The 17345-nt window shown below is 40.8% G+C and overlaps 1 protein-coding gene across 2 annotated transcripts in view; it reads left to right on the top strand.

Annotated features, from left to right (window-relative positions):
- IFT122 (intraflagellar transport 122) overlaps positions 1–17289 on the top strand; it is a 60471-nt gene extending 43182 nt beyond the window's left edge. For both annotated transcript variants that reach the window (XM_079964496.1, XM_079964495.1), the window contains 12 exons: positions 972–1138; positions 1983–2154; positions 2994–3096; positions 5040–5180; positions 7326–7423; positions 7772–7872; positions 9411–9576; positions 11936–12047; positions 12397–12525; positions 13974–14053; positions 15673–15837; positions 16686–17289. In XM_079964496.1, the coding sequence (XP_079820622.1) occupies positions 972–1138; positions 1983–2154; positions 2994–3096; positions 5040–5180; positions 7326–7423; positions 7772–7872; positions 9411–9576; positions 11936–12047; positions 12397–12525; positions 13974–14053; positions 15673–15837; positions 16686–16775 (1524 nt within the window). In that variant the 3' untranslated portion in view covers positions 16776–17289. The remainder of the gene's footprint in view (positions 1–971; positions 1139–1982; positions 2155–2993; positions 3097–5039; positions 5181–7325; positions 7424–7771; positions 7873–9410; positions 9577–11935; positions 12048–12396; positions 12526–13973; positions 14054–15672; positions 15838–16685) is intronic.
- The last annotated feature ends 56 nt before the right edge of the window (positions 17290–17345 follow it).

The following is a 17345-nucleotide window of genomic DNA, read 5'->3' as shown; positions in this document are numbered from 1 at the left end:
TGTCAGATTCACAGCCCTTCTCATTCAGCAAACATTAAACTAGCACAACAGGTACCCGGCCATAGGCACTTTTCCTTTACTGTGCCATAAGTATTTTAGTAACATCTGGGTTTGTGTCAAATGTGTTACATCTTTCTAAAAACCAGAGGTGCTTTACGGTCTTTGTAATACATGTTTTCAAAACAGTCTAGCAATTTAGGCCTCTTTGGTTGCCATTTTGTAAATGTAGAACCTAGGAGAGAGAGTACAAGCTCATGGTGACTTACAGAATCACAGGCGGTTGCCCCTTCACAGAGATGCCAAAAACTGAATCAGAGGCATGAGGTGTGCAAACCATGTTTCCTGGCTCTTTGATTGAGAGACCTTCCTCATCAAAATCCAGCACTCTGTCTCTTGAGCCACTCGTAGGAGAACACTAGTAAAAAGTAATGTTGCAATTAATGAAGTGTTTGGGTCAACTATCACATTCTAGTCTCACATGTTTGCTAATCCTTTCCTTAAGAGCTGTTAAGTAAGCCAAATTTGCCATTATGGTTTTCAACCAGATTTCATAATTGAATCCATTGGCTTTAGGACGTCTTAAATTGTAAGACTGACCTGTTTCGAGAAAACTGTTACCTGTCTCTTAACTTTATTTACAGACGTTTTTCTTGGCAAGTCATGGAAAGCGGGCAAAAACTGATATTTCATTGGTTTTTCCTCCAGAGAATTTTCTGCAGACATTCTGTTTTCTCTGTGTTCAAACTATGAGAGTTCTTGTGTATTTTGTAATACCAGTCATGCTTAAATCTAATCAGTTGATTTAGTAATTTCTTCTTCTTTTTTTACTCCCCATGTGATGTAAACTGCAATTAAGTTACCAGAGTTTATTGAAAAGTGAGTTGGTAGGGAAATGGGTATTTGGAATGGGCAGTTGGCACAGTGAATGCTACAGGAAGCATCGTGATTGTCATCTCCTGCACTTTACTCAGGAATTCCTTGGCTCCGGAGATCCCAAAGATACGAAGATGCTAATTACAAAACAAGCAGACTGGGCCAAGAACATCAATGAACCCAAATCAGCTGTGGAGATGTACATTACTGCCGGCGAGCACATGAAGGCCATAGAAATCTGCGGAGATCAGGGCTGGGTTGATGTGTATGTCTTGATTTGTTTTTTTCAGAGCTATATGCTGCCATTGTTCAGCAGAAATATTGCCAATTTCTTCTGGTTGTGCTCACTCTATGGGTTGCACGTGTTGAGGGAGGGAATTCCTATATTGGCATAGTGGGAATGGGGTCTGTACCTAGTGAGAGATGTAGAGTGCCCCTGAATTACTTAGGGGCTCAGTTGTGCTAGTTGTTGTACAAATCTGTAACTGAAGATAGTTGAAGATTATGGTGCCTGTGTGATTTACATGTTCAGCAACCCTGTTTTCAAAGCCTTCATCCATTCGTTTGTACTTTTGTGTATGGCTGCTTTTACACAAAATTGCATTCCAAGTGGCTCTGAGCATATCAAATGAGTAGCAACAGAGAATTCAAAACCATGGTATGAAAAATTAAAATTACAAGAACAATTATAAGGACATTCTTCAAGGTTATCTATAATTACTCTGATTTGTTGAATGTTGGTTTCAGAGTCTTAAGAAAACACTGCTGAAGATAAAGCATGCATGAAATATGAATTTCTTAGGATTTTAATAGGATTCCAGAGTCTGCATCAAAGCTGCAGACTGGATTCTCTGTAGCAAGGCTGTGCCATGCACATTAGAAGTTGCAGTTTTGTAGCTGGAAGCTTTTGCTTACAGTCCAGGAGTCCTTTCTGGTGAACAGGCAGGTTTATAGTTTGGCAAGGAACTTGCCGGTCTATACATGTAAACAAAAGTGCTTTGCCTTCATACTTAGAACTCTGTACAAGAAGTTGCATGCATATGTTTTCAAGAGGTAGCAAGAACTAAGAGTTTTATAGCCACTGATGGGTCTTCTTCTTCTGCATCTAGATTGATTGATATTGCTCGGAAGCTGGATAAAGCTGAGCGCGAGCCTTTGACAAAGTGTGCCTACTATTTCAAAAAGCTATTTAACCATGGCTACGCAGCGGAAACCTATACAAAGATTGGGGACTTGAAGGCCTTGATACAGCTCCATGTGGAAACTCAGCAGTGGGATGAGGTAAGTACAACTCATTTATCCCCTGGGTATCTGCATCCTGAATATATTCTAGTCCTTAAATCTTTTCAATTGCATAAACAAAATTTCTCCTTTTTTAATAACTTAAGTTGCGTGCATGTCAATGTTCTATCATGCATTTCAGAGTAACCTTGCTACTTGAGGAGAAATAAACCAATTGCATGAGAAGCCTGTCACCTGAGGAATTCCTCAATTACAGTGAGCTATTTACCTCAGATGCTGATCTGTGACATCTTTGTGCCACATGGGGCTCATTTTGTCACAAGAAAAAGAGGTCAACAGAGGGGAAGAGAGAATGGTTCGCGGGAGATGACATTCAACTTAGCACAGCTTGCTACCCTTTTGCCATCTTTCCCTGTTGTGTGGAACTGCAAAGCCACCCTTAGGATTTTCTTGTATGACTGAACTAATGCAGTTTACCAAAATCTGAGTGGATCTATGCAGTCCATTTTTACTCAGGAATCGGCTTCTCTGTTCAGTGGCAGATAGAGATGATGGAAGTCGTAGCCCAAACTGTCTGGAGGGCACCAGGATGGGGAAGGTTGGATTACAGAATTCATTTTCAATTGTCTGGGGGAAGCATTACTTATTGAAATGGCGTGCTGTTGATAAATTTCTGTCACAAGGCACCAGTTCTTGACTGTAATGCAAACCAGGTCTGAAACCCAAGACCCACATGTGGCAAACTACTTCACTTTGATTTCATTGTTTATTTGCCATCAGGAACAGTTCCTCAGATGTATTTGTGAATTGGAAAATCATTTATGTTCAGCTATGTTTCTCAGCAAGCATGTTAAGAATGATTTTTATCTGGTACTTAGGCATTTGCTTTGTGTGAAAAGCACCCTGGATTTAAGGATGAGGTCTATGTTCCTTACGCTCAGTGGCTGGCAGAAAATGATAGATTTGAAGAAGCCCAAAAAGGTAGGACAGCATTGCAAGTACGCCTGTGTGTGTGTGTATGTTTGACTAAAATGTTGATAGCACTCAACATGCCCTGGGGAAGTTCCCAGGAACAAAAGTTCAAGCACTGTCTCTTTGAAAGTGATTCTATAATTTGCATTAAAAGCAAACGAAGACTCTTAAATGGATCTTACTCAATACTTACTTTAGTTGTTGGGTAAGCTTCTTGTTGTCACTAACAGCAGCAACAAATTTAATAAAGTATAAGTTCAGTAAAAAGAGCAGACAAAAAAGTAGATTCTACATCTAGTGTTTCTACTCACTTTCTGCTCCAACAGTCCTTGATAATAATTTGACACATATATATTCTGTATTTTTTTTTTTAAGGCATGTACTGGTATTGGGGGGACGCGGGTGGCGCTGTGGTCTAAACCACTGAGCCTAGGGCTTGCCGATCAGAAGGTTGGCGGTTTGAATCCCCGCGATGGGGTGAGCTCCCGTTGCTTGGTCCCAGCTCCTGCCAACCTAGCAGTTCGAAAGCACATCAAAGTGCAAGTAGATAAATAGGTACTGATCTGGCAGCAAGGTAAACGGTGTTTCCGTGCACTGCTCTGGTTCTCCAGAAGCGGCTTAGTCCTGCTGGCCACATGACCCGGAAGCTGTATGCCGGCTCCCTCAGCCAGTAAAGCGAGATGAGCGCTGCAACCCCAGAGTCGTCCACGACTAGACCTAACGGTCAGGGTTCCCTTTACCTTTACCTTTACTGGTATTGGGGAAAGGATTATCCCAGTCTGAATAACTAGGATGGCAGCAGCTCTCAGGAGAGCTAGAAAAGCTTTTGGCAGTCTTGCACATTCATACCTAGTCTTTAGTAACAAAAAAAGTAATAATGAACCTTCATGTTCTTAGCATATCAGTGGAACACATAAGGATTGCTTCTCTAGCCATAGGGTGGTGATGAGTCAGATATGAAAATCTATGAGAATGCAGTTTGTAGAGCAGCAAATTCTCTGTATTACCTTTCATAAGCAGTTCGGTTGTATAAGTTGCACATGGGTACAAGACCATTAACAGAAAACGTAAGAGTGTGAATTAGCCCTCAAAGCTCATTCAAATTTCTGTTTTGAGCTTTTGTAAAGCATATATTTATTGAGTAGAATCTGGACCGAGTTTTAATTTCAGCTAGTGACTCTTTATATTTTGAGGTTATTTGCACTTTACATTTTGAACTTGGGTGCAAGGACCTGCGTTTAGATGGCAAATGCATATATGGCTTTGTTGATTTGGAAGTTGGTGTGTGTGTTTTAAGTGACAGGGTTTCTCAGCAATGAACAGGAAGCAGCAGTTAGGAAAGGATCAGGACTCTGCTTTGACATATATTGCAGGGAATGTTGATCACTTAAATGCACATGTGCAATTCCTCAGTCATTACTGCCGCTGATGGTTTTTTTTTTTTTTGCCATTTTAACTTGGGTTTGTACTGAACTCAAAAACTAAAGTGTGAATTAAATCTCTTATGTGTAGGCTTTCTTTTGATCATAATTATTTTGCAGCTATCGAGACACAAATAAATTTGATTGGCCCCTTAGCCAGTTAAAGTTTTCCTCACTTCACTGCTTTTCAGCCCATTTAGTGCTGCTGCACAATCTCATTGGTTTCAATGGGTCTTTTCGGTAACCATACAAAGGCAACCTTGAAATAAATGGGAGTTGTGCAGCAGCAGTGCTTGGTGGATTGTGCCCACAAAGTACATGAAAGAAGCCCGAGACACCACAAAAGCCACAAAGTACATTTTTGAAGTATCTACTGCTACATTAACTTCCCCACAAACATGGAGAAGAATACTAGGGTGTAATCCCTTTCATCTGCTCCTTTGTTTAGTTGTGGGCTCTGTTCTTAATTTTAATCAAGTTAATTGGTTTAATCACTTTGTAAAATCTTCTTTATTTTGGCCCCCTTTGCAGCATTCCACAAGGCTGGCAGGCAAACCGAGGCCGTAAAAGTGTTGGAACAATTAACTCGCAACGCTGTGGTAGAAAGCCGATTCAATGATGCAGGATATTATTACTGGATGCTGTCCATGCAGTGTTTAGATATCGCTCAAGGTAAGGAAATACAAGCAAGTTTACATGTAATCTGTTCATGCCCGAAGGCAGAACATCTCTCAAACTCTGATGGCTTAACTGAAAACTCATTGTGAATTGCGTTGTACAAGACTTTTGAGTTTTGTTATATTGTACATATTATGATCTTATCTTTTCATGTATGGCTGAGAAGAGAAACCTCATTCTTAACTCTAGCTCAAGCTATGTCTTCTAAGGAAACTAGGTAACTTCAGTTTCTCAAAACTGCTAGGGGAAGGCCAAGCTCAGTCTGATTGAATGAACAGCATGGGGTTGGTCATGCCCACCTATTCATTTCAAGGTTGAGGGCTTGTCAACAGTCCTGCTCTTCCTTCTTGCTCTTCTGGGGTATTCCTCCTTTGGGAACCTTAAAAAATGTTTATTTATTTAAAATGTTTGTCTCCTGCCCTCCTTTTTTTTTTTTACTGATGGGGTTTAGATCATATCACAAACACAGCAAGAGCAGAAAATACAACAGTATGAATATGATTAAAGTTCCTGTTAAAAAAATAAAGTTCCAGCAAAATTTCCATAGGTTGATATCATGCAGATGCCTGTGGAAACGTAATCATTTGGGGTTGCTTCCAAAAAGAAACTACAGTTGGTGTCAACTGAATCTCCAAGCTGAGAGTATTCCACAACTCAGGTGCCAACGTCAAAAAGGCCCTGTGCCATGTTACTTCTAAATGTACAATCCCTTGGTATCAGAGCAGCAGGAAGGGCCCCACCTTTAAAGATCTTAACATCTTGACAGGTTGGTGTCAAGAGAGGTGCTGTTGTGGACTTGATTCTTTTCCCCATCCATATGCTTTCCCTTCCAGTATCCCAGGCACAAAATACAGTATGGGGACAAGTTTTGGGTTGGGGTTTTGGTCTTCATTTAGGAAGGCTCACTGTGGCTGATGACATCTGCCGTACATCATTCCTTAGCATGCTGCTCAGTGGGTGGCCAGAAGACTAAAGTTCAGAGCTACTGGTCTTTAAAAGTGAAAGGCTTTTACAGGGTAGAGAAGTTGACATTCACTAGTTCTTCTAGAATGTGATGCTTGTTCTGGCAATAGCATTGGGAAAGCTGAGCCATGGGCCCAGGGACCTATTGGGCAAGCTCCAAAACTAGGGCTGCTGGAGTGGTTTCTCAGTCTAAATGCTCTCAATCAGTTTTACTGGAGAAGAGAGGAGGTTTCAGAAGCCATTTATGAATCTTTACACTTCACTGTTAGCAATCCTTTGCTTAGGGGGATTTAATGTCTAGATAACTGTGCTGAGGAGCACAGCCTCAACACCAAACTCAAACATGTTTAACTGAGGATGGGTCCCACTGAGTTTCCTGCTGAGTACTGTTGGGATTGCAGCCTTTGCATACAAAATAGCTTAAACTATTTCTTTAATGCATATGGTGATCTTATAAAGCAGGCAGCTTATTGTTCCCGTTTCACAGAGTGGCGTTTACACCAGAAAAGAGCAATTTGCCCAGGAACATGTCAGTCTGAGAGCTGATTTTGGCTCCATATTCATTATTCCCACTACCGTAAGATGCTGTCTGTCCTTAGCTTTGTGTGACCCAAAATTAAGGCGGAGCAGGCATTATTATTGTTTTAACAACACTGTACAAACATTGATATCATTTTGCCAATACTCTTAAATACTGTTCACTGAGAAAAGTCTCTGCCCTTCCTGTGCACGCTTACATGGAAGTAAGCCCTATGGAACACAATGGGACTGCCGTCCAAGTAAACCTACACAGCAGTGGCGATAATATTGTGTAAATTATTCCAAAAATGCTTGTTCAGTCTAAATGTAAACAAGAAAAATGTTATTTCCTTTAGTTATAGCTTCTGCAGATGGTGTTGCTAGAAATGTGCTCCGCTATTAGCTATGGCCCCTGGCTGTGTTAAAACTATGCATTTGTCTTCTTAATTTTCCTGCTTTTAAAGCCCAGAATGACATATAAAGCTCACCAAACTACATAAGCTATACTTTGAGGCACACTTGCTCAGTGGTGCTAATCTCTTAGGGGTGTTAATGCAGTAAGCGGGATGGGTCTGTGATCTTTCTTGAGTAAGTCTCTCACTGTAGGTTGGCAACTGATCAGAGGTTTTATATTGATGCTGCCTTTCCCTCCCTCAGACAACGAGCAGCAGAAGACTGAAATGTTACAGAAGTTTCACCACTTCCAGCACTTGGCAGAACTTTATCATGCCTATCACTTCATCCACAAATGCACTGTAAGATTTTCACATGGAGCTTCACAGTTAGTTCACTCTTTGTCCTTTGAAACCATTCAAAAGACTGTTAACTGATGCAATGTGTTTCTTAGGCCTCTTGTGTCTTACCCAGCATATCCTCTCATGGAGAGGCTGGTATAAGATTGTCCCCTGAGTAGCTTATCTTTGTGGCCTCTTTCTTTAAAGTTGAGATTAGATCTGATCTGTTTGGATTCTTCTAGTGTTGTTGCTTTCTGAATAAAGGAAAGCAGTGTGAGGCAAGATAGCGATCAACTAATGCTTAATTCTGTGCATTTCTTTATTAGCTTAACCTTTAATTTTTTTTAATATTTTTTTTTAACATTGCAGGAAGAACCCTTCAATTACTACTTGCCTGAAACACTCTTTAATGTGTCTCGGTTTTTACTTCATAGCCTGACCAAGGAAACACCTTTGGGAATTTCTAAAGTGTATCCTTTAAAAGGCAAAATCCAAATTCAAGAGGTGACAGGCCAAGCAGAAGGCTCATTGGTGTTGTCTGTTACTGGCGTGCTGCAAAAATCTATGTGATCCTTGCTCTCCCAGAGCTACATTACACAGAATATCAATAGGTTGCTATTCCATCCTCTGTATGAAGTTTGAACCCCCAACCCTCTTTAAACACTTGGAAGCATAAAACACTTCCTGCATAGCTTTGGAAACACCTGTGAACCAAACAGACATGTTGCTTAGAAAATTAGCCCTTCACTTGGGCAGATGGATCTGACCCAGGGAAGCTTATGTTGCAACAATGTAGTTAGTCTTCACATTGCCACATGACTCACCATTGTGTTTGCTGCAGCAGACCAGCATGGTTACCTTTCTGGGGTTTGTCACTGTGAAGATTGTAGATACATTACACTTGCCATAAGGAGTCTCTCGACTGGCCATACAGTTTAGTTCAAGGCATGCAAAGTCCACCTCCCCATGGATGAATGTGTGGGACAACTTGTTTCCTATCACTTCCTTTGGGAAGGGGCCATGCCTTAGTGACAGAGTATCCATGTTCAATCCTTGGCATTTCCAGGTAGGTCTAGGAGAGGCTCCTATATGAAATCTTGGAGAGCCACGACTGACATTGTAGACAGCGTTGAGCTAAATGGATCTGACTGGCTCTTGACAATCCTCCTTTTGGTCTGGCTCCAGATATGAAACTTCCTTCGTTTCTGTCCAGAATTGCTTTTCTGGAAGCTTGGTCCTGGTCTCCACAGACCACATTCATGATCAGCTTGAATTCAGGATGGCCTACATCAAGCTTAAGCTGCATGGTGTGTTTTCCCTGAGATTTTTGAGTTTCTAAGATAAACAGGCTTCATTACAATAAGAGGATGGCCAAGGTTTTAGGGTGGCTTAGTTTCTTGAAGGAGGTTCCTCATAACTTGCCCCTTCAGTCTTGCTCTTTTCTGTTCAGTGAAGTCCAGTTAACCCAGCTTAAGTGAAAATATTTGCATTGAGGCCTGTTAATTCCTGTCAAATGCATTTAGTTTATCTAGACAGCAGATTTGGCCCCATTTCCTGACCAATCACCTTTCAGCTGGAAGGAATCACCCTTGTTTTTTGTAATGGACTTTGGTATGAAAAACAGACTGTAGTGATGCTTGTCTACTGGCTTCCTTTTGCATGCAATAATTTATGTTGCAAGGTGGAGGCATTTTGACCAACAACAAAAAAGGAGGTTCTTTAAGAAAAGCCATCTCTGTGTCCCTTCTTCTCTGTGCAAACATTGCTAATTTCAAAGAAGCACCCTTCATATTGATGGGATTTCTCTTTCAACCCCTTCAGCCATCTAGCAGTTGTTTCACATTTTGTTTATGTAAACATGCTTATGTAAACAGACTTCTCCAGCGGAGGCCTCTTCCAAGCCCTGGCTTTGGTTGCGCTTAAGCACATAGCTTCTATGATTGAAAGCAATGATGTGGTTTTTTTCCTGCTTGCCATATGTATGTTTTGTTCCTTAATTTGATTACAGCAATACATTATTTGCCCTGGCAAAGCAGAGCAAAGCTCTGGGGGCTTATAAATTGGCTCGTCATGCCTATGACAAGTTGCAGGGGCTGCAGATCCCAGCTAGATTTCAGAAATCAGTTGAGTTGGGAAGCCTGACAATCCGGTCCAAGCCTTTTCATGACAGTGAAGTAAGTTCCCATTTTGTATTTTCCTCATTTCCCCCCATATTTGACATGACACAAGAGACCACACTGGCACGCGCACATAATCTGAGAGGCGTTGTGAGTAAATGCATTGCTTTTGCAGAAAAAATATGTTGTTATATGTCGTCTCCTTATTAAAATGAAGATAAGTGCCTTGCATGTTCAAATGTATGTCTTTGAAGAAACTGCCTCACCCACTTAATCCCCACATGCTATCCTGGCTAATACTGTTGCGCTGCTTATTCCCACCACTCTGTGGCATGCTTCACCTTACTTATTTTATTTGCAATATTATTTATAATCTTGCCGGCCCTTCACCATAAGTTCCCTGGGTGGGTAACAACGATACAATGTAAAAGCAGATAAAAGTGGTTCAGGAATAAAACACCTAAAAGAGCTCCAAATGGAAGAGAACAGTGTCTATCTAACAGTGCAATCATGTCTAGTCAGAAGTAAGTTCATTGAGTTTAGTGGGGCTTACTCCCAGGTTGCAGTCTAAGGGGCTCTGTTTTCATGTATTCCCATAAGCATTTAGTTCCTTTCTTCTCTCTGGGACTGTTCACAGTTGGTCTCTTATGTTTGGGCCTACCCCATTCGTCAGACTCCCCCCTTTTCCAGCACTTGGGACTCGTTACTCTTTGTAAATCATGTTTTTAAAAGCTTGCCTTCCTCTTTTTAGTCATTGTCTGAGTCTTGCCAATGTTCTATAAAATTCTATCTAAAGGGGCGTGCAAATCAAAATAAATTGTATGGTGCAAATGCTTAACCTTAAATGAACAGGAAAAAATGCACTCCATCTGGCCACCTGAAATAATATAAACACAATAAGGCCCTGGAGATCCATATAGCTGCCTGAAGTAATTGTGCAATTTAAAAGGACATGAAGTGAATGAATCAAAGGTCCCATGTTTCATCAAGACTCTGAGCCAAAAAACCTGTTTCAGTAACCTTTGTTCACATCTTTCTGGCAATGAGTTGTGTGTTGCATAGGACTCATCTGACGCTGCAACGTTTGAAAATAGAATATCTAATGAATCAAGCAGTCATACACTGGAAGAATATTTATGAAAGTTTAAAGGCCCCAATTTCACTATTTTATGTTTGGTTCTGTACTCCCCCCTTTTTTTTTTTGGTGTAAAGAAACTTAAGAAAATGAGAATTCTCATGTGGTTCATATAGCCTCGTTTTTTGGCTGCCAACATTGAATAGGCAGACTGCTTCAGGGAAGTTCACACACAGTCAGATGCATACAATATTTTACAGCTGAATGTGGCTAGTAGCCATTAATAGATCGATCTGTCTCCTTGTGTTCATGCCGTGGTAGCAAATGTGCTGCCATCCAGATGTTGTTGGACACCAGCTTCAGTTAACCTCCGCAGGCCTGGTCAGCGGTCAGGGATGATGGGAGTTGTAGTGCAGCAACATCTGGAAGGCACCGCTTTGGCTATCCCTAGATTGCTTTCTAAATCCCGACACATTGTGAGGCATTCAGTTCCATTACTCACTGATATTTTGTGGTTTTAAAAAAGGGTGTGTGTGTCTGCCTTTTTCTGCTTTTGGAGAGAAGGTGAATAATTTCACTTTACTTAGGTGCTTTATATCAGACATGAAATTTTGCACTTTGTTGTAACTCCCTTAGCTGTTTTCCTGCCAAAGGTGTCTCTCAACTATACTGAAACTCAGCTAATCTTGGCGTGAACAACCTGGGCCCTCTGTATTAAAGATGAATTCTTCTTTATTATGTCTTGATTGCTGCTATCTACCAAGGATGGTTCTTAATGGTCTCTTCAGCACATCAAACAAGAAACATGATGACACATGCCTTGTTAGTAGTTGCTGTCTGCTCTGGAAATTTTTCTCCTCTGAAAGTTCACCAGAGTCTGAGCATGTTTTGCAGAATCCATGGGATATATTTTTAATTTAAGATGTCATTTTAGGATATATGTTTCCATTCTGAACCTTTCAATATACGTACTCATTTTGGTTATTTTTAAAAAGTAGCTGGCTCGATGTGAAAATAAATATATACTGTAACTGTAGTGATAACTGGTCAGATTCAGTAGCTGGAATCTAGAATTCTGCAGGTGAATCTAAGTTCTTCCTCACCAGCATCAGGCTTTGGGGATTTCCCCCTCTTCAACCCAGTTCCTTCTTTTTGAGGTTGCATTGGAAGGCCGCCTGATTTTTCTGAAGCAGATCTTTTGAGCGGGTGGGGGCATAAGGAGGTGCTAGGGAAGGGGTTATTAGGAGTTCTCAGACTGGCTCCCCACTGTTCTTACGATTCTGCCCAACATGTTCAGCTGTGCTCTTTTGCTTGCAGTAACCTCTGTGTGCTTCTTTGCAGGAGCTTGTGCCTCTGTGTTACAGGTGTTCCACCCACAACCCATTGCTGAACAACCTGGGGAACGTCTGTATTAACTGTAGGCAACCCTTTGTCTTCGCTGCTGCTTCTTATGGTGCGTTGAAATATTACCGCTCTCCTGGATAAAATATGTCTGATATCTGTGGAGTCTAAAATTGTTGTGATTCTGCATTCTTACAGGAGTATCTGGCAGTGCAATGCCTGTTTCTACTGTGTTTTTGTGTATCTCTCTCTCTCTCTCTCTCTCTCTCTCTCTCTCTCTCTCTCTCTCTGTGTGTGTGTGTGTGTGTGTTCTTCCTCAGGTGGGTTTCCAAGTATATGAATCTCATTACTAACAGGTTGTGTGTGTGTGTGTGTGTGTATGTAACAATGTCTATCTCTTGAATGGCTACAGCAGGCATTGTGAATTTTCTAAGTCTTGCTTTCACCTCTGTCCTTTTCAGATGTCTTACACCTGGTTGAGTTCTATTTAGAGGAGGGGATCACTGATGAAGAAGCTGTTGCTTTGATAGATCTGGAAGTGCCGAGACTCAACAAAAGAGACAATAAATGGCAAGAGCAGATGAGTGATGGTATCCTTTCACTCTTGAAAACATCACTTCCCTTTTTGACATGTAACACTAAGCTAAACCATGTCTTAGCATAAAAGAGCATAGTGGGCTTCCAGAGAGGAGATTGTGGCCACTTTGGTCTTCCTTGGTCATTTAGCCTTTGTACTTTGCTGAACTAAACCATGGTTTGGCTTAGCATGCTTTCTGAACCTCACGTCATAGATTAACTCTCTTCAGACAAACCACAAACTGTAACCAAGGATTGTCCTTTGGTTTACAGGTTGTGATTTGCGGAGAGAGAGCGAAATGTGAGTCCAAGTTCAGATGACACACTAAGCCAAACCAAGCTTAGCTCACTGCAGCAGCAAAACAACCAAAGTAGCTTGGAGCCTGTATATTTATTCATTTGTGCTTCACCAGGTTTTGTTTGGAACAACTATATAGTAACACTGTATTTTTTATTTTATTTTATAAAAAATCCACATGTTTATTAGGGTTTACACATTACTGTACTACAATAGAACAGTACAAATCCTTAGTTTCCCTTTCTGCTCCCAGCTTCCTTCTCTCTCCCCAACCTCATGCACTTCTTTAAAAATATATTTTTAGCTACAGTGTTTTCACCTCTGATACTCAGTTGTTTAGCATGCAATGCAGTGTTCAGGTTTACATGCACAGATAAAGGTTAAGATAAATGAGTATCAGTGCTCTGCTGCAGTCCTAGATTAACGTCTGTTACATTGGAGAAGTTTCCATCCCTTCGCTGGGCTGAGCTTATCCAGCCCCCACAACAGGGAAAAAACCCCACTGTGCAATTTTAATATATTTTAAATCCTTTTTGTTTGAACAATCACATCAAACTGTTAGGACTTAAAATAATTGTTTCCCTAACAGACTTTAAAGAAACTACTTTTTTATTTTTCAGTCCTCCAGCCTCCAGCCAAGGAAGACAAGACCGGGCTTTCTTTGAACTCCACCATTATTGATAGCATTGCCAAAACTTGCCATTTTAACGGGCCATTCACTTTGGGAGTCTCATTCTACTGGCTGCAGTATAAAGGCACGAAGCCAGAGAGATTGAGATCCATGTTGAGGCGCAGCACTATGCTGTGTGCAGCACTATACAGAAGAAAAGTGGGAATGGGAAATAATGAGAATAACACTTTGAATGCATGTTGGGAGAAAGGTTGAGAGTTAGCCTATTAAGCATCCTTGTTCAAAGGACTAACTATGGAATAACTTGTGTGTGTTTGTTTTCCATAATCTGCTGCTATCAAACATGGTGAGGCAAGCCTTCTGCATCCTGATCAAGACTTACATGCAGTTTTGATCGTAAGCCAGGGTTTCTATCATAATGTATGAGTTTTTCACCATTGAACATGCGGGGAATAGAAATCTGAACACCACGCGGGTGCTCTCCCTTTGCACTCCCTACTTCTGTGTAATTCTTCCCTAACAAATGTTCCTAGATGTGCAGACAATGAGACTTCTTTACAAAGCAGACGAGATCGAAGAGGATGACCCATTTACAGCAAAACTGAGCTTTGAGGTTAGAAAATGTCTTTCCCGCAAATCCCTTCACCTTTGTTTTTTGCTTTGCTTTGTGCTGCGAAAGAGCACCTAGTATGGATTTCCTACCAGCAAATGTTCTCTTCGTGTCACACCTTCATTCCATCTGTAAATATTTTGTAATTTCCCCTAAACCTTCTCTACCTTACTCCACCAGATACAGCCTTCCCTTGACTTGTCTGACTGCTTTATTTCTTAATCCCCCAACTGGTGGAGCGTAAGACCCAGCTGAGAATTGCTTATTTGAGTCAAGTGGCCCAAATTGCAAGAAAACTAATGAGAATTCATTGAAGGAGCCATCCTGAGCCCCCAAGAAGGGTGGCTGGGAGGCCACTGGATATGGCAAGCCTTCATGGTCTCACAGTGAGGTTCACAACTAGAGGTTTCCCTGGTGGGCTGCTGGCAAGGTCCACTGCCGTAGCTGGGTAAGGTAAGGGCAAAAAAGAAGCACCCCAGAGGCAGGCCAGGAGCAGATCAGAGATCCAGCACCCACTTACCGGTACTCTCTGACCATGCACCTGGAATCGGGAGAAAACCTATGTCAGGCCAAGAGTTGGCACAGTTATTTCAGGTATTTTATTTTATTTTATTTTATTTTATTTTATTTTATTTTATTTTATTTTATTTTATTTTATTTTATTTTATTTTATTATTTCCCAGCAAAGTAGAAGAAAGTACACACATGTGCACAAGCCCAGCGGAGCTGAGGAATTGCCATTTCTTCTGCCCTGAATTGTCCTCCCTCCTACCCAGGAAGCCTCAATAGGATTGCCATGTTCAAGGAGATACATTAATATCCAATATGCCTCTACACATTTCATTCCTGTTTTGTTTTTTTAAAGAACCCCAATCACTTTAGGTTATTGATTTATTTTAGAAATACCTACCCCACTTTTTTTTTTTTTTAATTTGGAGAGGTGAACTTCAGTGAAAGGCTATACAGGCAGCTGGACACCCTGCAGGCAAACATTCATTACTGTTTGTTAGAGAAACGGGCTGCTCACAACATGAAAAAATACATAATTACAGACCTAACAAAAGTAGTCATAAACAATAAATATAATATCAAAGAGTACACAACCAAACTGAACAATTTCCACATAAATCATAATAAGATATAAAAATAAAGATACAAAAATATTAAATAACTTTGGCAGTAAGAGCTGTTTGACAGTGGAACTGACTCCTTCGGGAGGTTGTGGACTCTCCTGCTTTGGAGGATTTTTAAGCAGAGGTTGGATGGCCATCTGTCATGTATGATCTAGTTGAGATTCCTGCATTGCAGGGGTTGGACTAGATGACCCTGGGTTCCCTTCCAACTCTACAATTCTATAATTCTATGATTCAGTGCTTTCCAGCACTGTGTTGCAAGAGGACACGTGCAAGCACTCCAGAACTAGGAATATTTCCAGGACTAAATACAGAACTGAAAAGAAACTGATAACTCAGTGCAAATGCTGCTTTAATATATGCAGATTATTCCCCCCCCCCGAAAAACCCCCTCATAATTACTCCCTGAAAAAAACAACACCTTGCCTTTCCAGTGATCTACCAAGTTCAAACATGTTTTTCCTTTTCTCAATCACTTGTTTCCTGCAGCAAGGGGGGTCGGAATTTGTCCCTGTGGTTGTGAACCGCGCAGTTCTCGGGTCAATGAGCAGGAGAGACGTGCTGGTTAAACGCTGGCCCAAGCCGTTACAGTGGCAGTACTTCCGATCCCTGCTACCAGATAATCCCATTACCATGTGTCCTTTCTGCTTTCAGGTAAGGGCAATATTTTACATCAGGAGAGTCTGATAAATGTTCAGTTGTACCACCAAATAAAATAGTACAGGATTATTATTTTTTAAAAAGCCCTCATACACTGCTGCTTAATTGTAAATATACCTGTGGCACTAATTCATTTTAATGCTTAAAAATAAAATAAAAGCCTTAAAAAAAAATTAACTTTACTACATAAGTGGCAAGGCAAAGCATCACTTTGTGGCTGCTGTAAAGCCTTTGGGAGACCTAAATGAAGCAGCCAAGTTGAACTAAAGTGGATCATAAATTGCACTTCTGTTTGGGGGTTGCCTCCTCTTTTTCTGACTGTATTCAGGGCTCCTCCAGATGACCTGTTTATTGAGCATTTGCCTTGATTTGCTTGCACAAAACTTAAGCACACATTATACAACGTCCACTCTTTATTGTGTGTTCTTTCTGGTTTATCTGCAAATCAGGTTATATGCCGATGAGGTTATATGACAATGGATGTTAATTCTGATTTGGGTGCCCAGAAGATACACGTCTAACCAGTCAATCATTTTTGCTAGTTTTCAATGTCAAACTTGTGTTCCTTTATTGTCTTTCATAGAGACTGACATGTCTGCTCAATGGAAACATTAGAAGTGCATTGTTGACATATATTATGTGGGAGAATGTTTAGGTGAATGAGTTCCTGGTGATATATAGCTGATGTTACCAGGGTCATAAGAGTGTTGCAGTTTATGTGCATGTTAATACAAATGGAGAAAGCACCCAAAATGCTTTTAGAGCAACCCTGTCCACTCACTTTCTTCCTACACTGTGACTTAAATTGAGTCACACCTGACATCTGCAACCCTCATTTACAGATGTTTCATTCAGAAGATTACGAGCTCCTGGTGCTGCAACATAACTGTTGCCCATATTGTCGGAGGAAGACGGATGAATTCAGCCAGTGAGGGAAACCAGACGCTCATGCATCCTGCTGCTTGGTTTCTGTAAAGTGTTCCTGAGGTCCATTAGGCTTTCTTAACAGCTTGTTTGATGGCAGAGTATAAAAAAGAAAATCATATATGATATTCCTACTTTCCTACTCTTTGTATATGAAACTGGCACATGCCAAGTTTTGTTTTACCCCCCAAGAGAAATGTATGCATATATATTTATTTTTAACAAGTGTAACTGCAGAATTTGTATGACTGGTGGGTGATTTGTACATCTACAGAGTAAAACAGAAGAGAGGATCTATGGAGCTATATTTTTTCTATTAAACAGCCCCCCTGCGTAATGCTAGAATGTATTCTTGACATTTTCACAACAGCCTGTCAATTTGTCACTGCTACCCTTTTAGGGTGAGATTCTGCCTGAAGAAAAATATGCTAGTTTTGCACCTGCTAGCACTAGTTCTGGACTGGCTCCTTAGCATTTGGGTTTTATGACAGTTTTCAATAAAATATCTCTTTTTGAAAGAAACCTGTGTCCTTTCTTTTCGTATTTGTTCTCTGTCTCTCTCTGAACTGCTATTATGA

This window comes from Podarcis cretensis, assembly GCF_951804945.1.
Source record: "Podarcis cretensis genome assembly, chromosome: 2".
In the NCBI taxonomy this organism is placed as follows: domain Eukaryota; kingdom Metazoa; phylum Chordata; class Lepidosauria; order Squamata; family Lacertidae; genus Podarcis; species Podarcis cretensis.
This window is presented reverse-complemented; position numbering and strand designations above follow the sequence as displayed.